The 24,706-nt window shown below is 35.7% G+C and overlaps 1 protein-coding gene across 2 annotated transcripts; it reads right to left on the bottom strand.

Annotated features, from left to right (window-relative positions):
- Positions 1-342: 342 nt before the first annotated feature.
- On the bottom strand, positions 343-24,706 carry LOC106159515 (contactin-6). Of its 2 annotated transcripts, none has more exons than XM_087008477.1 (31): positions 24,559-24,706; positions 23,804-23,931; positions 23,437-23,631; positions 23,032-23,112; positions 22,342-22,518; positions 19,052-19,192; positions 18,429-18,719; positions 17,573-17,869; positions 16,853-17,006; positions 16,306-16,427; positions 15,821-15,934; positions 15,175-15,327; positions 14,507-14,622; positions 13,639-13,792; positions 13,177-13,383; positions 12,905-12,973; positions 12,488-12,617; positions 11,876-12,045; positions 11,101-11,415; positions 10,712-10,782; positions 10,117-10,410; positions 9,667-9,791; positions 9,307-9,419; positions 8,282-8,554; positions 7,605-7,787; positions 7,047-7,289; positions 6,256-6,403; positions 3,840-3,951; positions 3,286-3,358; positions 2,749-2,876; positions 343-2,208 (listed from the first exon to the last, which is right to left on the bottom strand). In XM_087008477.1, the coding sequence occupies exons 2-31, from the start codon at positions 23,862-23,864 to the stop codon at positions 2,044-2,046; spliced, it is 4,875 nt and encodes a 1,624-aa protein (XP_086864603.1). In that variant the 5' UTR covers positions 23,865-23,931; positions 24,559-24,706; the 3' UTR covers positions 343-2,043. The 2 variants fall into 2 exon arrangements, with proteins under 2 accessions (XP_086864603.1, XP_086864602.1); XM_087008476.1 differs by having other exon boundaries at positions 24,530-24,682.

The raw sequence follows: 24,706 nt of genomic DNA, 5'->3' as shown, positions 1-24,706 counted from the left end.
ACCGCTGTGAGGTAATCTACACGTTCTTCATTTCTCTATCATTTGGAGTTTCATTCGCACAAAGTTAACGAATGATACTATCGCAGTGTGGAGTTAAGTCACGTTGTCAGCAAAAAAAAAATCGCTAAATGCGTTTAACAAAAGTCTGTTCATTAAAAATGAGGGAGGCGACAAGCCGTAACCTTGTCTGAGGTCACACTTTCATTAACATTTACTCGTCTGTGACAATCGCGGATAACGTGAGACGCATAAATTCGACATTAGCTGCAAATGGACTTCTCTTGGCACTTAATACTGCTAGTAGCTACATGTACACCGTTTATAAATAATATATATAATATATACATTTTTAGAATCATAAATTCCAGTTTATTTATTAGATTTCTGGGTATAATAAAATAATTTTAATAATAAACATTGTATAATAAAAGTTACATACAATTACACATGATGGAATATAATATTAAGGAAGGCAACAGAAATCAATAGAAGAGCAAAATTTAAAACAAAAACATAACAGTATACAGAAATTCAAATTATCATTTGTCAGACATGGATGTCAGAGTATTTTTACAGCCTCAAAAAGAATTATCTTATAAAGTAGCATTAAAGAATTATACTGAAGTATCAGTAAATTTTACACGCATATCATCATAACATCCAACAAAATCCTAGAATTATAGAATGTGACCAAAACATCTAGTAGCCTGTAGGTGTCACAGCAGTGACACATAGTAGCAGATAAACGACAAAACCATCAAATAATTATTTTGGCAAGATAGTGTGTGGACGGTAAATACACAGCAAATTTTAAATGGAATATTGCTTATGAGACAATCACAAAGTCCTGCGGTATTGGCAACTCAAATAAATATGAAAATTAATAATTTACACCCCAAAAGTTTCTAAAAATAGAAACACCCAACAAAAATGAAAGAGAATCAAAAAGAATTGTTCTAAATTGTACTGTATGTCATAATAATTGTCATAAACCTCAACCAGCAAGCAGTCAGCATTACATTATACTATATTACAGCTAGCCAGAGTGGAGAATTTTCATACATAATCCCATTTAATTAAGTAGCTTCTTTTAAATACAAAGAGTATTACATCAAAATGTCAATGTTTTTTATCACTCCTGTGCTTGTAATGTGGAGATCACCATGATTGTAAGTAGGCTATCATAATAAAGATTATACATTATTACAGGAGGAAGGGCACAGCCCAGATCTCATAAGGTATATTATAAAATCTTGTGAAGTTCATTTGATATACAAAGATAAGTGTAAAATAATCCACAGCACCCACATGATTATTATAATAATAATATAATATAATATCTTATACAGTTGCACATGCTAAAACAGTTAATATCTAGGGAAGATTAAATTATGTTCTTAGACTACAACTCAATCTTTTCATCTCGCATTGGAAAAAATATATGCATCCAAGTAAACTTAATAAGTAAGAAATAACACTAAAAATAAAATCAGTTTTGATTGTAACTAATAAAAGAGACATAAAGCTCAATTTGACTAGATTTTGTCATGGACATTTTTTTCATATTTCACTTTTTAGGGCAATTAACTTGGTAATCAGATCCATCAATCAAAATGATTCAGAAGTAAATGTTACAGGCATTTTACAGTTTTCTGTACAGAAATGGCCTTGGACAATAACTGTCCATATATCTAGTAGTATTTCCCTAATGCATAGTTCAAGTATCAGTATGACACACACACACACACACAAACATACATGCACCCATGCACATATCCACACACATGCAGATATATGCAGAGAGACTTAAAGCATTAAAGCATAAAAAAGCAATCATGTAAAAAGAACCAGCTTTGACTTCTATATTACTTATATGCCTATGGCAAGATTATCTGCATACATCAATGAGCATATGTAATGCTATATATTATATAGATAAATATAGATATAAATGTACTGTATTAGTATTATATATATTGAGAGAGGAAGAGAAAACGAGAGAGATTTAAAATATTGTTTTAACTTTTAGCATCCTTTCACATTTCAAAGTGCTGTTCTTTCATCATACACAACCACTGACTCATTGTTGATCAATGATTCTGTGTCGTTTTCTGCCAAAAGTGTGGTCCTGCGATTGCGCTCTGCTGCTATAGCAGCTGCACTGTCACTACGCATTTTACGATTCTTCTTCTTCGTTGTATATTCACCCTGTAATTCAAATATGTACACTATAAGAAATACTTTTTGCAACATTTTATTTTTTAATAAAAAAAAAAAATGAAATCAATACTAAATAGTAATAATAATGCAAAAATATTCTACCCTGAAATTTAATGATATAAAATGTATTGACTAATTCCCATATTTTGTGAGAATGAAGATAGCATTAAATCCACCTTCTCAACCTGCTTAGTATGGTAATTTGGGAAAAAGTTTATGAAATATTGGTCACCCTCTAGTAATTATCATTACTTTATTCGATGAAATAAGTTGTAGATTGGCTAAATCAAAGAAGAACTGATAAAAATATGTAAAAAATGTTCCTGATAATTAATTTCAATATAAGTCAAGCCATGGTGGTACACTCAATATTATATAGGTTCTCCACTACACTCCTTTGGTACAGTAACTTGAACAAAATCCATGCAATGCCCACATCTTACCAATATACGTAAAGAGGGTGTAGTGATATATCTCTGCCCAGAAATAAACAAGTGTGTCACCTAAAATAGAGCATACAAGTATTACCTGTGGTCGTGGTCCTCCATTTAGAGGTCCAGCAGAGACATCCTTGCCCTTCATGGTGACCCCTGCCCCTGACCTGTCCAGGTTGTTCTCTATGTCCAGGTTATAGCTAGGGTTTACTATGCCGCTGACTATGAGGGACAGAAATGGAACATTAAACAATAATTATTTACTGGGCTTTATATACATACAGGTGTTACACACAGTTTGCACAGTCAGGATAGATGATATAATACACTAAGATTTATAGGGACAAAATTGGAGGAAAACAACTACTAAACAAATGCAGTTCAAAGAGTATGATTTTTCTCTTTTACACAATCACACACACACACATGCGCATGTGTAAGTGCACGCACATGCACTACATAATTATGCACACTCTCCCCTTCATTTCCACACTATATAATGTTTATATAAGGCAGTGCCAAATTTTTTATCTTCTGTTTTTTTCAATCATCAAAATTTTTTCTAACCATACTTTTTCAAAGTTTTATGAGAGTGCACTCACAAACAGCAGACATGTATCATGTGACTTACCATGTGATCCATTGGAGAGGCTAGGCGTCTGGTCGTGAATGGTGTCCAGGCCTGACCTACGCTGGGGGCTGGTCTGAAAATTAACAACCACACACACTTATTTTATACCTTACTGGAAACAGTACAAAACCAGTTTGGATTACTGTCATTGTTTTATAAACAATGAAACAAGTACTAGTACAACAGGTACTGACACTGAAGATTTATCAACTTCAGACTCTTGTTCACTGTAGCTAATACAACCATGAAAGCTAGCTGTCATCAATAATTTATGTTGCACAATACTCTCACATCACTGGCATACACTCATTTAACCAAGGAGTTAGTATAAACCCTTGCTTTAACTACCGGTAGGACATTAAGGATTAAGATCACGATCATGACACACAACAATCATTACTGTACATACATGTACTTCCCAGTTTCTTCTTGCTGTATGCATTTAAACAGATATACAGTACATAAACAGTATATATCAAATCATTTAAACCTGAAATCACAGCAGATATAAGATACAGCTATAAGACAGGCATCTGATATCCTGTAACACTCACATATCTCTTCATCCTCCCCCTTGGCGCAGCATATAACACTGAGGACTCCTGCTCTGTAGTACTTAACGTCCCACTTGAAGAGGGCTGTTGGAATGTGTGACTGCTCCGTAACCTACAAAAGGTCAAAAGACCATCACCACCATGTACTATAAACACCACGTCCCATATATTCAGATAAGTATGAGACAAAGTAACCCACTTTGTACTGGATTGTTCTCCTCATATGTACAAGTCATGTCTCATATCAAGGTTCATAGGTACTGTACACGTAGTCAGTCCATGAACACCCGTGGCCCAAATACAGTGGACACATTAGTATGCATAGACACTATGCCTTCCTTCACTGATGTCTGCTTGAAAACATTCATTTGTATTTTTGTGTTTGTGAAGATACATGTAAATGTGTATTTACAAACTCAGATACAGGGCATATGCATGTTGCACACATATGCAGGCATTCACTCAACTACACGTACACGTATGTACCTGTACATATACAGGTATACATATGCACATGCACAGAAACACACTCACCCTTCGTGCTCCATGAAGTACTGTATATTTGTACTGACCTGGTTAAAATAGTCAGGAGATCAGATAAGGAAGCTATTATAATATGAGTTGTCTGCAGGAAGTAAATACATATCAAACCAGTCATTTGTGGATATAGAAAGTATCTAATTATAACGTGTGTATTTGTACTGGCTCGGATGGGATAGTCCTGATAAAGTGATAAGGAAGCATCAATAAATGACTCATCTAAGTATAAACATATGAAACATATTGAAAGTTAAAGCAAAACTTCACAGGTGTAAATTAATCCAAAATGATGAGCTTTTAAGTCTTTTATCAAACAGAATATATTTTCTTCATGCCAACTGCAGTTTCATCTTGTACTGTACTATAACCAAATCACTAATACACATGTTAGATCAATGTTTTAACTCGACAAAAAGGGAATGAAACTCAATTATTGCCCTTTCTTGTAATTTAGAGCCTTTCTGCACAATGATTTGATGTTATACTACATTACAAATTTTCATGCAATATAATTGTTTTATATGTGAAGGGCACTTAAAAGATAAGGCTTACCATGAAAACATGGAACCTTGTATATTTGCTAATTTGTCAGCTTGATTATACACTTTCTTGCTCATCTCATAGCATTTTTTCAAACACAGAACTAAACAAACGAAATAAAACCATTTATTTCACTTTCAAGTATGCAGGTATGTGTGCGTGCATATGTGCACACTCTCACATGTGCGCCCACGTGTGTGTGTGTGTGTGTGTGTGTGTGTGTGTGTGTGTGTGTCCTAGATGTTTGTCCTGTACCTAGATATGGTGCACAGAGATAAGATAAGCAGCCAGGTTACTGTTATATAAGTTACTGGGACTTAATGTTTACCTTCACATGCTGATTGTTATAATCCTGTCCATTTTTCACTAATAGTGTGTTTATGTCAAACACAGTATTTACAATAACATATTTTGGTATAGCGTGAGTATCTATTTTGGCTTTACTTAAAACAATAACAGCATACTATATATTGGACATGAAACAAACAAACAAACAAACAACCCTAATTATTTATGATAAAAATTATAAACAAAATTCTGTTGATTGAGCAAAAATGGTTGATAATAAGTAACAGACAGACAGGCAGGTAGCCTGAGACATAAATATATACTGGCAAATATAATAATTATTAATAAATATATAAATAATATATAGTTCACCTAGTTATAGGAGAGCCAAATTCAAAGTAACAAAACCAAAACATCTATAAAAATTAAAATACAATTTAGGACAGATACTAAGTACAAGTACTAGACAGGTGATACATGTACAAGTATTATAGTATCTTTAAATAAAGAAAAAACTAAACAAACTAATTTATTTTCATTTTTCAAAAAAAAAAAAAAAAACTTTTAAAAGCTTGTTTCCTCATAACAGGACATGGTCAATCTAATTATCATTATCATTTTCACAGCTATAAGGAACAGGGGTATGGTCAGTATCACATTGTCAAAGCTGTGAGGGACAGGGGTATGGTCAGTATCACATTATCAAAGCTGTGAGGGACAGGGGTATGGTCAGTATCACATTATCAAAGCTGTGAGGGACAGGGGTATGGTCAGTATCACATTATCAAAGCTGTGAGGGACAGGGTATGGTCAGTATCACATTACTTAATTAAGATGTGAGGGACAGGGACAAGTTCAGTGCCATATTATCACTGCTGTGAGGGACAGACATGGTCTGTATTATATTATCACTGCTATGAGGGACAAGAGCATGGTCAGCTTCATATTTATTTATCACATCTGTGAGGGTCAGGGGTACATGTAAGGTCAATGCCTTATTATCACACCTATAAAGGTCATGGATGTGGTCCATTTCATATCATCTCACCTGTACGGGTCAGGGGTATGGTCAGTATCAGAGGAGTCCTCCCACAGCATATGTTGTGGCCTGGTCTGCCCATTCATATTGCCTGGCCTATCAGGACTATGGACCTCCAGCTGCATGTCCATGTTCCTGGCAGTGCTGGGAGGGATGACTGGAAAACAGAGACCAGATTGACAGAGAGACTTTTCACTACAGTATACAGTGTGTAACCATAGCTAGATATGGCAGAGTGGGCCCCCAACTCCCATTTACAAATAATTATTAATTACCCAGTTTTTCTCAAGAAGAGGCACACTTTGAGCCCCACAGGACTTTTGCTAATGTATTTTATATAAGAACTGAGTAAAGGAATAAAATATGAACAATTTTTTCCCCTACAATATTTACTTGATAAATTGAACAATGTGATTTTATCATTTCTTCTGCCAAAATATTTTGTTGGTAGTACTCATTGCTTAATTAAATGTTTTGCAAAATTATAGCTGACTTCCTGTCAGAAAGCGCATATCTTTTATAATGTCATGCCGTTTCTGAAAATGATAAATCATGAAAAAGCCTGAATCCACCAATAAAAAAGGGTAAATAGCTTCTTTTTCCAAAACATCTATTTCCATTTAATGACCTAATATTGTAATGCTGTTCATTGCCATGCAGCCATGTATTAGTCTAAAATTGAGTTTAATAGAGGTCTAACTTCAGAATGTCAAATTGAATGCAATTTTCTTAACCAGAGTAAAACTGAAACCCTCATCCAGAAAATAAAACCGTTTATTCGTTGGAGAATTTCTACTCACAGTATCTGCTTCCAGAGTCCTTCCTTCTTCTCTTCCTGCGACAACAGCAGGCAATCAGGATCACCACCACCACAATGAGGATGAAGACAGCAACAGCACCCCCTATCACATATGGCAGGTACCGTGGGTCCAGCAGAGGGGCTGGGGTGGGTGGGGTGTCTCTCTGTAGCTGTGTGGTGGTGGTGCTAGGTGGGGTAGTGGGGGGTACACTGGTGGGGATGGTGGGGGCAGGGGTTGGGGGCACTGGAATATAATACAAACGTTATAAATGTACCTTATATATACATATAATAAAGTTATATATATTAGTTGATTTTCCAAAAGATTTTAATGCACTGTTTATATTCTCAAAAAAATTACATGTGGATGTTATAACGTTTTTCAAATAACAATGCATTGTTCCTATAATGTGTTCCCATAAGTACCACACAACCAGACTGAATGGTCTTATGTAAGTCTTTTAACATATTATTATTTTTAAGTATTATCTTACTTGTAGCTACACAAAATATGTAATAGGTTTAGAAGCTGTGTGATTCAATAACTAAAGGTACTTACAGGTCTCCACCGTGACTTCTGTAGCTGTCTGTCCCAGGCCACCCCCAGTTTGAGCCAGAACACTGAAGGTGTACCTGGTGTTAGCCTGAAGAAGGCTTATTGTAATACTGGTGTTAGGTGTGCTGATAGAGACAGACGTGTTCAACTGCTCCACGTCTCTTTTCTGGACAAGTCTCTGAGATTCTGTAAAATTAAAAATTTAATCATAATTTTATTGTTAGTTGACTCAAAAGGATGCAAAGAATGTTTTAAATTTGGGATTGTTATATAATATGTGGCCCTGCAAGCACTTGTGAAAAGCATAATATCGATTTTTTTCCATATTTCTACTTTACATTGTTACAGCAATTAGGGTGGTTCTTAATCAAAATATATCATAATCTTACAGTTTTAATGCTAAGCACCTACTTCTCCATGCATAGTATCAATAACTGAATGACTAACAACTTCTATTTCTTTAAGGTGTTAAAATGCCACTGCTCAAAACATCAACTCTCCTCCTTTGAGGCACCAAAGCAAGCAAGAATACAAGGGTACATATTGACAGTTTATAAAAAAAGAAAAAGCTTGAAGCTGGACATGAATCATGCCTGGCCTGGAAAAAGCCTGGGGAATACCACTAAGAAACATGTAACAAAAATACTTTTTTACATCTGAAAAATATAAATGCCTTTTACCTGTGGTGCTCACTGTCAGTGAAATATTCATCCCATTGTCAGATATAGTTTCACTCCCATCTGTTGTATTAAAAGCAGTAGTAGAACTGGCAGTAGTGGTAGTAGTAGTAGTAGCAGTAGTAGTAGTTGTGGTTGTGGTAGTAGTAATTGGTATGCCATAATATGTGATGACATACTGAGATATAATTCCTCTTGGTTCAGGTGGTGGCTGCCATGACAGTTCCACCATGTAGCTGCCTGCTGTGGCTGTGAGACCCTCTACTGGTCCTGGCCCTGGAAGTGAGAGAAAGGAAGAGGGTAAGGTGACATAATCCAGTTAATGTGCAGTGAGATGTCTTCATATTAGGGCTCAGGGTGCTGAAGGTGAGTCCACTCAACCCAAAACACTTAGTTCAGTATTGTTGGCAACCCTAAAGTTTCTCCCCAAGACAAATACACATGCTCTCCCTCATATACCATGTAAAAGCTGTGAATTTACTCAAACTGCAGGTGACTTTACAATATAACCAGATATACACAGTGTGGGTCACTTGCAGTAGTGTCATCTGTGGTATGAGTGTTTTTCTGCAAATGACTATGAAAACATAAGGTGCAGACTAACTGTCAGACTATGGGCGTATTCCCAGAGCTTTTAGATCAATCTATCCCCGCGGGGAGTCTCACTAGATTGCTGTCAGATAATCCAGCTTAAATGTCTGTCCTGACTACTACAAGCTGTAAGGGGGTAATTAACTTTCGTGCCTGCTCGGCTGACAGCTATTTAGCGTGAACCCCCAGTCAGTTAGGTCGATCTAAAGTAGATCGATCTAATCTCTGGGAATGGGGTCTAATTGCCAAGCACATATTATCGTAATCCTGGTAGAAGTCACTGAGTTGTATATACATAATCAACTTGGGCACCTGTATTTTACGTACAATCTGGAGATGGGCGCAATAGCATCTACAGGTACAACTAAAACTCTCCCCCCACCTTCACTCTCCCAAGTGATTTCACATTAAACTGCCCTCATTCCTAACATACTTACGCCCCTCTTTGGTTCTGATGGTGTAAGCTGCAGACACTGGCCCCTCCTCAGGGGTCACACCATGTGTGTACGCTGATACACTGACACTATAGGTGGTCCAGACCTGCAGGTTGCTAGAATATTCAAAAGAACAGCTATGTCTTAAATGCATTATCAACCATACAGAGTGACAATTCATCCTTCTCTCTCATAACAATTTCATCAGCCAAACACTGTTTTAGGTTATATCAATAAATTTTCTTCTAAGTGAGTAATTACCTTAATATTACTAACTTACCAGAAAGATGTAGGAAAAAGTATGCTATACAGAATATAAAACCAGAGAAGTCAAGCAGCTGTACGTATGTGTCAGAATAGTACCTAATGTTAGCAGCCAGTGTATCCTTCCCAGTCACTGTGATCACTCTGGGTTCCGAGGTGTTCTGTGTGACAACATACAACTTGTACCCTGAGATCTCTCCATTTTGTTTGCTGTGTTCCACAGGCTGCAAAAGAGAGAAAGTACCTTAACTGGTCTAAAGTTAATTTTGGAAATTTTTTTTTTTGCTCATATTGTGCCCATTGGTGTGCAAGGTGAAAAGCTGCATATAGCTTGTATGAAAAAAAGTGAGGATCGGGATTTGTGAATAAACAGCACTGCAAATAGGAAAACGAGAACAAATCATCATTAAAAGATGCATAATGTTAATCGCTTGTGTCTGGTGCAGGGTAATTGTCTATTTACGTACATATATTCAAATGTCTGCAGTTGGGTCCATTTTTATTTGGAATTTTGGGTAAAAATATTCTGACCTGTAAAAGTGGACATACCTGCCACGTGACCTGAATGGAGGTAGAACTGAGTGCACTCAGTGAAATCCGCCTGGGACTTCCTGCAGGGGCAGACGGCAGAGTCCTCACTTCTACCGCTGCACTTTTAGGACTTGCACCTATGACATTATATGCTATGATGCTGATGCTATAAGATCTCCATGGTAACAGGTTGGTTGCTATGGTAGCTGATGTTTCAGTGGTTGTCAAGTTGAAGGTTGCCACGGTGTTGACCTCTGCATATGTGATTCTGTAGTGTGTAATTGGTCCATTTCTATCCTCTTTTCCTATTGGCTGTGAGAAAAGCAAGGATTAATGAATTAAAATCCGCAGTTCATTGAAGCAAGATAACCATATTATCCTGGGGAGACAAAATTTAACATCATAGTACTGTAGTAATATTCTGAAGCAAGTATTTGTGTGTTGCTAGTCCCCAGGCTAACCTTTAAAGGGATGTCCAACATATTTCTAAAGACATTCATTAACTGATCAAAAAGTTTGATCTCCACTGAACTTCAAATCCTGTTTAACTCTAAGATAACCTTTTTTATAATTCAAGGACAATTTGTTAGCCACTGATGGCGCTTTGTCTTACATTCCAGGATACTTGTATGGCGGTGCTGGATATGGCCAGGGCTCTCAGGCCAGTCACTGGAGCACTGGGAACTAGAGGATTAAAAAAATCCACAAATTACATAATTATTTATTTAATTAATTTGACAAACACTGCAGCTTTGCTTGTCATTCACAAAAATGTGAGGTAAGAAATTGTTTATGTTATAGACTGATGGGTATGTGTAGTGAGTATTTTGTTTAAGAGAACTAGCACGTTTTGGATTAAAATGGACCAAGAGTTTCCATCTAAAAAATACCAACTTATCAATTAAGTTCTATTGTTCAGACATCAAAATTTTTACAAAAAGGGATTTCAACAATACAGTATAAATATATACCAGTTAGAATAAGAAATATGACTACACGTACCTGCTTGGAGAGTCTGTCCATGTAAAAGAGCAGTGAAGTTTCCCCACAGTTTAACACCACCCTCCACTGTGGCTGCTCTCACTCGGACTTCATACCATGTATAAGGCCTCAATCCAGTGATGGTGTACGTATGAGTGGCTGGCTGTGGCTCACCTACCTCATCTACAGTGTACTCAGCCTCTGTGTCATTGGCTGGTTTGAAGTGGACTTGGTAGTACTTGATCTGACCACTCTTGGTGGACGGAATCTCCCAGGAAAGACTGGCAGAGTTTGCTTGGATGAAAGTAATGTAGAAGTTGCGTGGCTCCGATGGGGCTGAAATGGGTTAAATGATTGTAAATGCCATCCCATAGTTACAATGGAGGTCTAATTAGCTATAAAAGACTTCTGAACATCTGTGTTCTGTTGCACTGTAGGCACCTAGCTGGTGTTTGAGACAGCTTACAAAAAATAACAATGATGTAAAGAAATGATTGTTCACATTCACTGTCAGTCCAAGGATGTTAAGAACTGTATATGTGCATGTGTGTGTGTGCACACATGAATGCATGTGTGCATGTGTGTGGGGTCATACAATAAAAGTTCAAAGATGACTGACACAGATCTATGCTCTATACCAATACCAAATTTACACAATTTTAGTATGAACAGTAATTCCTGAGACATTTAAAATTATTGTTAAAGGAATTTAATTATTTATATTTGCTGTTTGTAAAATTTGAGATGACCGTCTGCCAATATTCTTGCAACTGATCTTTTGTCTTATATTTTTTACCAGTTTCAAATGTCTTCACAAGTAGAGAGTTGCTGGGATCTCCAGTGCCTATTTCATTTTCTGCCAGTACCCGCACAAAATATTCTGTCCCTGCTGATAGGCCAAATAGCTCATAGGAAACTGCTGGTGCTGACACCTTGTGATGGAATGTTAAGTAATCTGCTTTGACTCTGGTGAAAAAAATGCACACCAAAATTATAATAACAATGTTGCCAACACTGCAAGAGATTTCATAAATTAATACATTGACATCTAATATCCTTTTCATAATAACAGCTTTGGGGTTGAAATTTTCCTTCAATGAAAAATGTCTACTTCACCATTCATTTTGAAAATAACTGTATCCTGGCCATCAAACAAAATTAATTACTATCTCAAATCATGGTAAGACTTCAGGATGATTACTCCTTATGTCCATTTCATGAGAAAAACAGCTTAAACAGGGGCTTTCTGAAGTCAAATTTACCATTTAACAATTAGAAATGCACTAATATAAACTATCTTTCTATGTTTTGATAAAAATAAAAATGTTCTGCCCTCTCTGGCCTTGATCTACATATAGCTGTGACTATTGTACTATTTATGGACCTGACATGCATACATCATACTTACTTTTCTCTGTACTGTACCACAAAGAAGGACACATCGTTATTTGTGTCTTGCTGCACTGGCACCCAGGTGAGGTTGACAGAATTAGGAGACACCGGCACGGCTGACTGTAAGACAGGTGGTCTTGGAGGATCTAGAGTTACAAATAATATACAGACAATATACTCTCTCTTTATATTATAAACACACATGCACATCATTTCTTCAAATTCAATATCTTTTAACTTTAACCCAAATATTCAGCAATATTTTTAATGAAATACCACCAAAATATATTCGAAATAAATTTCAAAATTAATCTGAATCCAAGGCCACACCTATGACATCAGAAATCACCATTAAATTTATAACTGTTACAATATACAAACACTTCCTTATGATATTTTACATGTACATATGATACCGATATCTGTTACACACCTCTGATGTAAACATGTACACTGTATGTGGACCTCCCTGCAGCATTCTGTGTCTGACAGCTGTACACACCTAGGATGAAAAACATAAGATAAAATTATTGACTGAGTTATAAAATTATTGATTTGTATGGATCTGCAAGTCAAGAGGTTTATAAAGACTTGCCTATTTATCAGATAAGTCAAAATGAATACTTTAAAAATTAATTCAAAAATAAATAAATAAAAAGAAAAGAACATCTTGAAGGCAGAGATACATGTGCTAGTATTACATACCAGAGTCATTCTGTGTAACATATTTCACAAGTACAGAGTTGACAGAGGGGAACAGGATCCTGTTGTTACTGACTGGTGCCAGCAGGGTACCCCTGTGGTACCAGGTATAGCTTGGTGCTGGGGTTCCAACGGCAACACAGGTCAAGGTCAGATCTTTGCCACGTCCCACTATGGTCCTGCCCTCTATGTGAGATATGGTGGGCTGGACTGAAAATATATTTTAATATAATGTACTAATATCCATATAGTATTTTTCAAAACACTGATCAGAGAGAAATAATTCAATATGAACCTGCTTGTATTTTGAGTGAATCAAGGTTAAATTCAGATATATGCCTTTAAAAACAGTGGATGCTGAAACTGGAAAACAAGAGTCCTAGGGTTTATTTGTTTATGAATGTACATTTTTTAAATTTTCTGTAAATGTACATTCAATGCGAGAGAAATCATTGTTATTTTTACCTTGTACGAAAATTGTCCCAGAATGCCGTCTGGTTCCCACACCATTGTCTGCCATACATGTGAATGTCCCATCATGCACTTCATCGACTGAGGCGATGGTTAGCGCCATCTTGTCTGCAGATAATGATACACCGTTTGGCAGCTGAGCGTGCCCCTGAAAGATGGAATCATAATAAACTGAATACAACTGCAGTTCTAGATTTATGTCATCTGTGCAAAAGCTAGGAGGTTACAAAAATTATAGTAGAAAATGACTAGGTACTGAAGGTCTTCAACAATTGTGAGCAATATTTGCTCTAGTTTTTAGTGCACCCCATAAATTCACTCTCTGAAAAATTCTGTTAGTTAGAGGAGAGTGTTGATGGCATTAATTCTCTTATAATTGCTATTATAATGTTTTTATAATTTATGTTACAAAATTGATGCTTTAAATTCATTATAATTTCTCTTTGTAAATTTAAGTTTAATATTATCAAAATAATTAAAGGCAACAAATGTTTTTATTGATATTATATATAGTGTTTGTTAGATTGAGGCATATGGAATATAAAAAAATAAATTATAATTGGTTTAAAAAATATTTTGCCATGAAAAACGAATGACGTTCACTTGAACCATTGAAAATTGTATATCAATGACAACTGCCCTGATCTACAGCAAGTATAAGTCTAAAACATAATTCAAAATTTCCTAAATCCCATCACTATTTCTATAACAACATTTATTTTAATAAATTTACCCATAAACAAATTATATAATAATATCCAATTACAAAAACTACACCATTAAATCTGAAACTTTTAATTCTAAGTAAAACATGTATTAAATCTATCATGATAACAAAACATGACCACACCTAGGCACTTACATTAAAGCTCCAGGATATCACAGGCTCTGGCACTCCAGACACTTGGCATGGGATGACCAGCCGGTCAGACTTATTGACCGCCAGGTCCACTGGGTAGCTGGTGAATGTAGGGGGTACTATAAAAAAAGATTGTTATAAAATTAAACCTTGATTTTGACTAAGTAAAACTTTGTATTAATTAAAAGCATTCTGGATAATATGCTGTTTAAACATCTTGTTCTTAGTGCTCTTTTGAAGATGAGAAATAAACTGTTTTGTTTGAAATATAATGAATTAAGGGAATGATAAAATTTAAACTGTATCAAACATAAACAATCACAATAAGTTTAATGATTTGTAACAGATAAAGAAGTGAAAAATTACAGATTTAGGTACAAAAAGAATACTGAAACCACCCTTAGATTATGAGACCTCCCATGAATTATGAGACATACCATGAATCCTGTGGCCCCCCATTAATTATGAAACCTACCTTGAATCCTGAGACATACCATGAATTATGAAGCCTATCATGAATTATAAGATCTACCATGAATCCTGAGACTTCTCCCAAAGATTATGAGACCTACCTTGAATCCTGAGACTTCTCCCATAAATTATGAGACCTACCCTGAATCCTGAGACCTCTCCCAAAAATTATGAGACCTACCATGAATTATTAGACCTACCTTGAATCCTGAGACTCCCAGTGCTTTGTTTAGAGCCAGCTTTGTTAGTTGCAGTGCAGGTATAGTTGCCCTGGTCTGAGGTAGTCACTGAGGTGATGGTGAGCTGAGTGCCCTCCAGTACTCTCCTGTTGTCATACTGAACTGGCTGTCCATCTGGAAAATGTTTGCAATACAACACTGTCAGAATGTTAAGCATAAGACATAAAATGTGTATTAAATATGGGTGCATGTAGACACAACAAATGCACACACTTGCTTGCACACAAACACATGGGCACACACACAGACACACACTAGCTGTATCAATCAATCAGAATTAAAAAAAAAACTGTTACTTTTATTACTATGATTATCATCACCAACATCATCACAATCATCACCACCAACTATATCATTATCATCATCATCATTGTTATTATTATTATCATCAACATCACAATAAATTAATAAGTTATCACCTGTCACAGTTAGACCTTCAAATAACACATTTTATACTGCTGAACCTTTTTTCTAGACCAATGACATTAATATCTACACACATTCAAACCACAAATAAAAAACAACTGTTGTAATAAAACACAGACAGGATACCCTCCTCTCTCTCTCTCTCACTCTCTCTCTCTCTCTCTCATTCTTTATGTTTCACCTTGTGCCCAAGTGACAGCTGGGAAGGGGTCTCCGTATACTCCACACTGTAACTGTGTGTAGCTTCCCTCTGCTCTCACCAGGTGGGGCACTGTCTGCATGATCTCTGGGGGCACTAAAATAATACATACAGAACTGAAACAACATGCACAGAACTGAAAAAAGACAAACAAAACTGAGACAATAGAAAAAGACAAAATTTGAAAATAAATAATGGGAATGAAGGCACGCCCTTTCTAAAACCACTAAGAAAATAACAATCTGTAAGCTTCTTTTTGAGTAATAATTATATTTTCAATTTTAATTGTCACAAGTAAAAATCTGCTGTTTAACTCCTATATGAGTGACTCATAAATAAGAATTTTTCCCTCACTTAGAGGTATATTTAAGTTTAAGGCTTCTCATGCATCTGTAAAAATCAACATAATATAATTATAAAATCAGTTAGCTAAAAAAGCTATCGCAAATAACCAGTAATATACAAACCTAGCACTTTCACAAATACTTCAGCACTTTTAGCATTTCCATGTATATTTCTGGCTGTACAGTAGTAAATGCCTTCATTCAGCTTATCCACATTGGTGATGTAAAGCTCTTGGTTTGAGTCCCTGAAAGTTAAACATGAGTATTAACCTACTACTACTTTTCAAAAGTAATATTTCATTTTGGGCTGAAAGTGAAATTACCACTATAACTTAAAGGAAGAGTGTTTGTAAGTTTTCATCCAAATATAAAATGTGCCCCTGTACAATGAATAAAAGAAATGCATAATTTTTAAATACAGTATGAGCACTTATCAAAGAACATATCTTAATTGAGCTTGCACTTCCAGGCATGTAGCTACCAATTTCAAATGGGAGTTTCTTATTCTGAAAACTGACCTTTTTACACTCTTAGTTGACCAAATTTTAATTGAGAGTGGACTTTTTCCAACCAACAGGGCAGTTTTTCCCTTCCCCCCCCCCCCCCATCCCACCCCACCCCACCAGACTAAAGGCCTGACTTCTCTTACGAGATCTGTTCATATATTCACCTAAACTGCGTTCTGTCATTGGCAACAATCTTCACTTGATTTCTGAACCAGTCTACTTGGGCAGGGGGGTCAGCCTCCACACTGCAGGTCATGTGGAGCAAGTGGTTCTTGATCACCTCTGTAGGCACAGGAGGCAGCACAAACAATGGTCTACCTGCAATAGAGTTCAAGAAACTGCATTAGGACACACTAGTGTTCAGCACAATTTTAACTACAAGTTTAAAACTGTCTCATCATCATCATCATCATCATCATTTTCATCATCATCATCATCATCATCATCACTAAGTATCGTTTCCAATTTGCATGATTTGTCAAAGGTCTGTGAGTCAGTATTCTCCACCGTTCTCTATCTCCTATCCTCAGACAAAGCCCATATTCATTTACCAGGTCTTGCTTGCACATCCAAAGACTCTATAAACAGGCAATAAATGCTGACTTTTCAACCACATTTTATATACAGAGTAACACCTGAATGATATGGTGGGTCAGATCAGTGGACAGAGGTCAGAGAAGTACATATACCTGGATAGATAGTGGTCAGTGGAAAGTGGACAATTTGTTGATTTATGGACAACATGGTCATCCCAATTTGACCTGCTTTATGTGTATTTAATTTATTAATCAAAATAAAAAGAATAGTTTCTACACAGAACTAAAACAAGACAATGACCAACATAATTATAGCCACAGTGCTGTATTGGCAATTAAAAGACCCACCTTTAACTGTTAGGACTGCAGGATTAGATGCCCTTGTCTGAGGAATTGCATGAGGATTAACAGCCACACACATGTATTGACCCTCATCAGCCTTCTGGACATAGGAGAAATAGAGATCTCCACTGGGCAATACAGTGGCTGCATACACCCCTGATCGCTGCTGAAATTCTGTGCCGTCCTTGTACCAGGTAACAGAGGATTGTGGGACACTGCGCGGTGGTTGACAGTGAATGGTAGTAGCCGTTCCAGCCATTGCCTCCACGTCTTGAGGCTCTTGTTTGAATTCTGCATCTAAAACTGCAGCAGGAACAAAAGTGTATGGACTTTTCCAAAAAATATTTGCAGTGTTTTCTGACAACTTTTCAGCTACAAAATCTCTGGGTTTACAAAATTACAGTAACTGTGTTCTAAACAGGAACTCTTTAAATTGTACATTTCTGGCTGACAAAGGCATTTCTTTGTCGCAATATTTTAAACCTTTTTTATCATGCTGAAAAACCTTTTAATTACCTATCAATTGTTAATTGATGCACTCTGACTGAGGGAAAGGTGAAAAACCCATTTTATAATTTGCTTTAAATATTTGATACAATAAGATTATATGGTTTGATTGAAATTTGTTAATCAAGTTTTAGGCCAAATCAAAATACTTGACAACGTGTGTCGCACAGCATAAGTGGGTTCAGTTTTGTGAATGTGCCAAAAGTCTGTTATCTGCTATGTTTGATGCTGCTTTAAAAATTAATTCAAGTATTATTTTTCTTTTTCAGTAACTATGAACTGATGAAGAAATTTAATTATTAATAATAAATATTAGCACTCAGGCTATAAACATTATATTAACTAGTCAAATTACCTGCCACAGAAATGTTCAAAGTTGAAGACATAATGCTGTTTTGCCCATAACTTCCCCTGCAGTAGTAGAGGCCCTCGGTGCTGCCATCTACAGTGGAGAAGGCTAGTGTACCATTGGCATACAGGTGCATACCTGTTGTGGCCTTGGCAATATGCCTATTCTTATACCATGTGAGAGTTGGCTGGGGCCATCCCTGTATTGGGCAGTGGAGAGAATATGGCACACCTCCTGCTAGATACATGAAAGACTGCAAGTCAGCGCCACGGGGAATGTATGGTGCTACAGGTTCATCTGAAATTGTAGGACAAAAATTAAGTCACAGTGAAGAAATTATGCATTAAACATGTTGACTGTATTCTTAACGTTTAGTGCAATTCATACTGTTCACCCTTCTCATAGATGATGTCTTTCGTGTCATGTGTTGTTCTATGATTAATGACAAATTATTAAGCAAAATATACTGTTACAATGATCTGAGATTGATATTTTTGGCAGGCTGAACAGTTCTGGATATCGAAAGAACTTCGGAAAGGCAATATAATTATTGAGAATGCTTCTTTTGCATAATTTCAATTCAAAAATCAGAAAAAAACAAGACCATGCAACAGATTTGACAAACTAACATGACACAGTAAGATTTGATTCCTTGCTCCTTCTTTCTTCTCCGGTGAGAGGATTTCTAGCAACACAGCGGTACCATCCTTCATGAGATTTTGTGACTCTAAATTCAAGCAGTGATGTCAGCTGTCCTATGCTGCCATCCCCTACAAAACAGAAAAATGTTTTTGACACTGAACATGAAAAATTAAAACAATACATATCTTACAAACACCTGTTTTGATGCTTCACTGAATTATAAAAATGAAAATAAATAGTAGACTTTCACAACAACAAAGTCTTTGTAAGACAATATTAAAGTAAGTTATAGTATTTAAATACCTAGCAAATTAATTTGAAGAGGCTACATCAAATTTCATTATATACTGCACTAGCGAATAAGAATTGGTCTTACATCTACTGTACTTTTAAAATAGACTGATCAATATAATGGAAACGATACATTTAAAAGCATTAAGCTTATCATCACATGTGCACACTCATCAACACTAATTTTTCTGATTTAAAAATTCATTGCTAAATAAATTCAATACCCCGCCACATTGCAACATGCTGAAATTAAGTCTGTGTATAAGGTCATAACTATAACATTTGTGACAATTAAAAGCAAATGATCAGTACTCTCAATTTAGTTACTAATTGAAATCAATGTTTTGAGTTGAAATCAATTACTTCTTTGAAACTTTAAAGAAAAAAGTGTGGGTTCTTTGCTAAAATAAAGCAAGTTTTGTGGTTAAAAACCAATGTCATACCACAATGCATGTGCCAAGTTTAAATGTTTAGCAATCATTCCAATTTTAAAAAAAGAATTGAAAAAAAAAAATGGAAAATGTTCCGACACAGTACTAAGCATAAAAGCACAAGGTGAAGTTGACAATGGACCTTAAAATAAAAACATGCAAAATCCCAGGCCTAATGTTTGTTAGAAGAATATACACATGTACATATACTGCTACCATACTATTGCCTACAGATGCTGGTCACACGTGCAGTGCTATCTAACCTGAGCTTCAACTTCAACATGGGACAGTTTCTTCAATTTCAAAGCTCAATACTCTGTATGAGCAGTCTTCAAACTCAAACTGTGGCATTCAGCAACAAGTATGATTGAAGTTTACAGTACTTATCACAAAAATACATCCAGACATGCTTATTTTGTGTCTCCCTAGAAAGGCATATGGTATACATGAACCCAGTAGTTCATATAAACTTAACATCATTTGTGATGGGCATATTTTTCTTCTTCCAAACTTCCCTGAAGTTCAGATGTGACAAGCAGAAATGTGGGGTAATTTGAAAATGGTAAAACTGGCCCACATCGCTTCTGAAGCTCTGGCTAATGTTAGTTGAAGGAAAATATTTAGATATACGACTAGTTTATAAGTAAAAGATTACTGTGAGGATAGTAAGAATTGAATATACTCCATTTTGCAATATCATGATAACCCACACCAGATATAAAGAAATGATATTTCTTATAATTTGAGTGATAAAATTATTCATGTTCAGAAAACTAATTTTTATCATTTACAAAATATCTTTTTGTAAATTCATATGGCAGTCAAAAACATTTTCAGCTTCACATAAAAGGTCTCTTATTTCCCATTGGAATTTATTCAAACTGTTAAAAGATTTGAAAGAAAGAAATACATCAATCTATGGTTATTGACATGCTAAGTTTTATCTTAATATCCTTCCCAAAATCCACATGCAACATCAAGTGAATGTTACTCGTACCTCCAGGACTGTTAGTTACATTATCATCTATGGAGAAATAGTGCACATAAAAAGCATAGGGTTAATAGTCCATTCTATGAATCACTGAAAAACAGCTTACTGATCAAATATTTTTTCTCATGCCCTTTCAGGAATGAGTAGAAAATCAATGGTTTTCGACTTACTTAAAACAGTAGCTTAGACTGAGTTCAATGTCAAAGTCACACCATGGAGCTTTAAAGCTATTATTTCTGATTTTATTGTCCGGTAATGCTAGGGAGCCAATGGCATCCCTTTATAAAACATAAAGGTTGCATTGAGGAGCCTTTGCCCTCACTCAATTATTTAAGTCCATGTGTTTTCTCCTTTCTTGAGCTGACTCTAATCAACTGAGGGCTCACTAAGCAGGTGGTTGTCAACACCTGGTCTACCCCAGGACTTCCTTTAGTATGTATTGTCAACTAACAGTCTACTTCTTGCAGTAAGTCTTAAAACTGATTTTCATGACACACTCCTGTTCGGGGCTTAAACGGACCATTTACAATCTGGTTTACAATGTACCTTCTAATGAAACCTAGTCAATTATTTTGAACTACATGTATCATATAAGCAGAATATACATGTATTTCATTCAAAGTGTGCATTGTCATAATTATATATGTTAAATATGTATATACATATTAATATATACATGTAGGTTAAAAATGCATTATACCAGTATGTATAGGTTAGCTCAAATAACTGGCAACTCTGCAACTAGGTGCCACACATGTAATGAATATTTTTACATCTACACTTACCCTCTGTTAAATGAAAAATAAGAACAAAATACAAATTAAATGTTAAACAATATATAATCATCCCATAAAAGTATTATCTCCTCTATAACACCACTTTCCTTTGAGCAGTGTTTAATTGGATACTTTTCTTCTCACTTTTCTTCTCAGTGCCTGCTTAACTAAAGATGATCCAATATAATACAGTAGCAGTGGAATCATACATTTCCTTCTCTTTTCAATGGGTAAAATTAAGTGTTAAAACATTTCATGTAGGAAGAAGGTGTTATGGAGGAAAAAGTAACCTACTGCAGAAGACCTAATTTTAAATATATACATGTATAATCTAAATTATAATAATAAAATAGTTTTAAAATGTTACAAAATTAACTCAAACAAGTAACAATAAATATAATCATTATCATTTTCAAGCTGAAACAGCTTACATATTAATTTACTTAAATGAAATACAAAAATTAATAAGAAAACTTTTAAATTTCAAAGAGCAATCCATTCTCTTCATTTCTATTCAATTCAAAAGGTTGTCATTTAAAAACGGCAATGACACAGTTTCCAACAAACCTGTGCTGTAAACTCTGCAGGTAACCACTTGCAGGTTTATTCAGGCCTGTAGCCAGCAATTTCAAAAGGGGGGTTCTTTTTCTGAAAAAGTGGACATTTTCCCATTGAAACTTCATGTACCTAGATCAAATTTTACCCAGAGTGGACATTTTCCCAGCAAAAGAGGCAGTTCTTTCGAACCCCCCGAACCCACCTGGCTACGTGCCTGTTATTGTACTGACCTATACTTCCAAAGACTGCTATGTGTTGGGCCCCCTCAGTGAACAAGGCTCCATCTTTCTCCCAGTACAGTTGAGGGGGCGGGGCACTCTTGCCACTGACACAGTGAAACTGAGCAGTGCCGTTAACATGTACTGCTGTCGCAGGAGGTTGGGGATCAATGACAAAGTCTTTGATGACTGAGAGAGAAAAAAAACAACAATCACATGTGATTTCATCTCTTTAACATGATATGATGTTGTGGGGTTTACATTTCTGTTTAAACAAGCAACAACTTTGATATTCATAATTTATTCAATGACATTTATCTTTTTAACATTTTAAAAAATAATTAAAATATAAGGACTACAAAATGACCATGATTATAAATATCTACACCGTCCTACATGTAAATAATAATTCTAATGCCCACAGGTGCCTGTCTGTCTGTCTCTTCTTTTTCAGATATAGAGACAAAAAACAATTTCTACAAGTACATGTACATATATGCCTGACAAGCCACTGGCAGCTAGATCCAGGATTTTGCTAAGGGGGAGGGAGGCAAATATAAAACAATACAAAAGGATAATTTTATATAAAACATTAGAGAATGATAATTTCACTGCTAAAATATGTAGGGCTCAGGGATGAACAATTCTTTGATAAAGATCCTCTGATCCACCACTGCAAGTCATCCTGTCTGTGACACTTACATGCTTCCAGTAATGTGGCTTCTCTGCTTGTTCTCTCACTACTCAGGTCTCCACCTACTCTCAAGGTACAGGTATACTCTCCTTGATTAAAATAGAATTTTAAATATATTTAAATATTAGAACATATTTACTTGAAACAATGCCAATGTTTACTTATTTGTGACTTATGACTTCAAAGCTTCTGTTCTCTCCAAGTTCAAGATTACTTGTAAAGGCAAGGTGTTAGAATTATCATTGTACACACACACACACACACACACACACACACACACACACACACACACACACACACACACTTGTTGTGTTTTGTGCAATCAAATTCTGAGACAAAATCATAATTTAAAATACTGAACCTAAACTTGGGTTAAACATTGGAGAAGAGGGAACACTTCATCACATTAATACCTAAGTCTGACTGTTGAACATTTGGCACATAAAGGGAGTTATTCTGAAAGACTGAGGTCTTGGCTGCTGTGGGTGCTCCGTCCATTGACCAGACCACAGAGAGATGACCTCCTCCATCAGTGTCCACTCCAAGACAGTGAAGGACAGCACCCCGACCAATGACCACTGCAGTGGACTGGGGCTGCAACTGAAACTCTGGAAATACAAAAAGAACCCAGTCTTCAATGAGTAGAAATATATTATTAATCAATTAAGTAGAAATAATAATTAAGTAATTATTCACCAGATGTGAACACATCTGAATGTTTACAATATAAAATGAAATAATGATATAAAAATGATGTAAGACGTACATAATGATACATACCAATCTCTGCTATGACATAGGGCAGAACTGCCACCAGTAGCATAAACAGGTTCAAAATCATGACTTTATCTGCTGATTGTTGTGCCAACCATTGAAAAGATCTTGCTATTTCCCCTCATGGTGAAATTCTGCAAAATATTTAACAGATATTATAATGTTACTTTAAGTTCTTTGAACAGCATATTTTACACAATTGTCTGATGGTTGACTCAATTATGTAAATATGTACTAGTATGCATGTGAATAATACTGGATCGAGGAATTAACAAGGGAATTAACTATTTCTACACTTGGACATACATGTACTCAAGGAGGGTTTGTAGTAAAAGTACTATAAATAGCAGCACTCGCATTTCATGTTTTATTCTTTACTTTAATCAAAGTCAACTTAACAGATTGACAAACTACACTGTACCGGTACATGTACAGGTACTATAATTGCAAGAAAAAAAAATAAATGAAATGAAATCAGCCTATTGAGTATCTATCGTGTTTAATTTGCCATGATGCTAAAACTTATCGTGTTTTTGCAAAATGAGTCTAAAATAATTCCAATGCCATGTTAATGAGCCATGGCCACAATGTAAATGTTACAGTGTCAATTAGCAATGACATTGCCTCTGACACTGACAGACTTTGTCATTGTCCAGTCAGAGTGCACACAACATCTAAAATCTTTGATTCTTATTCACAAAAATATTAATCAAAAGATATCACAAAACGTACTGTGGCATCATTTGTGATAGTACATTTACCACTGCAAAGAGCTCTTCTCTATCATGATGCTGCTGATTTTTGCAGTCAAATTATCTCTCTTCTCTTTTGTTTACATCGGAGGGAGGGACGCCATTGAAATCGATTGGTGATTATTATAGAGGGCGCTCAAAAAAATAAAAGGCATTT

The sequence above is a fragment of the Lingula anatina genome, chromosome 3, assembly GCF_051362555.1.
Source record: "Lingula anatina isolate TDL-2025a chromosome 3, LinAna3.0, whole genome shotgun sequence".
NCBI classification, from domain to species: domain Eukaryota; kingdom Metazoa; phylum Brachiopoda; class Lingulata; order Lingulida; family Lingulidae; genus Lingula; species Lingula anatina.
Note: the sequence above shows the minus strand (reverse complement) of the source record. Positions and strands in the feature narration are given on the sequence as shown.

What these genes read in the sequence shown, in the direction of transcription:
- LOC106159515 (XM_087008477.1), bottom strand. Translation starts at nt 23,864, where the DNA reads ATGATTTTGAACCTGTTTATGCTACTGGTGGCAGTTCTGCCCTATGTC. An exon ending in TGTTCAACAGTCAGACTTAG is followed by an intron (nt 23,113 to 23,436) that starts GTATTAATGTGA and finishes ATTTTAATCAAG; the next exon opens with GAGAGTATACCTGTACCTTG. An exon ending in AGCTGTCACTTGGGCACAAG is followed by an intron (nt 15,328 to 15,820) that starts GTGAAACATAAA and finishes AACATTTTCCAG; the next exon opens with ATGGACAGCCAGTTCAGTAT.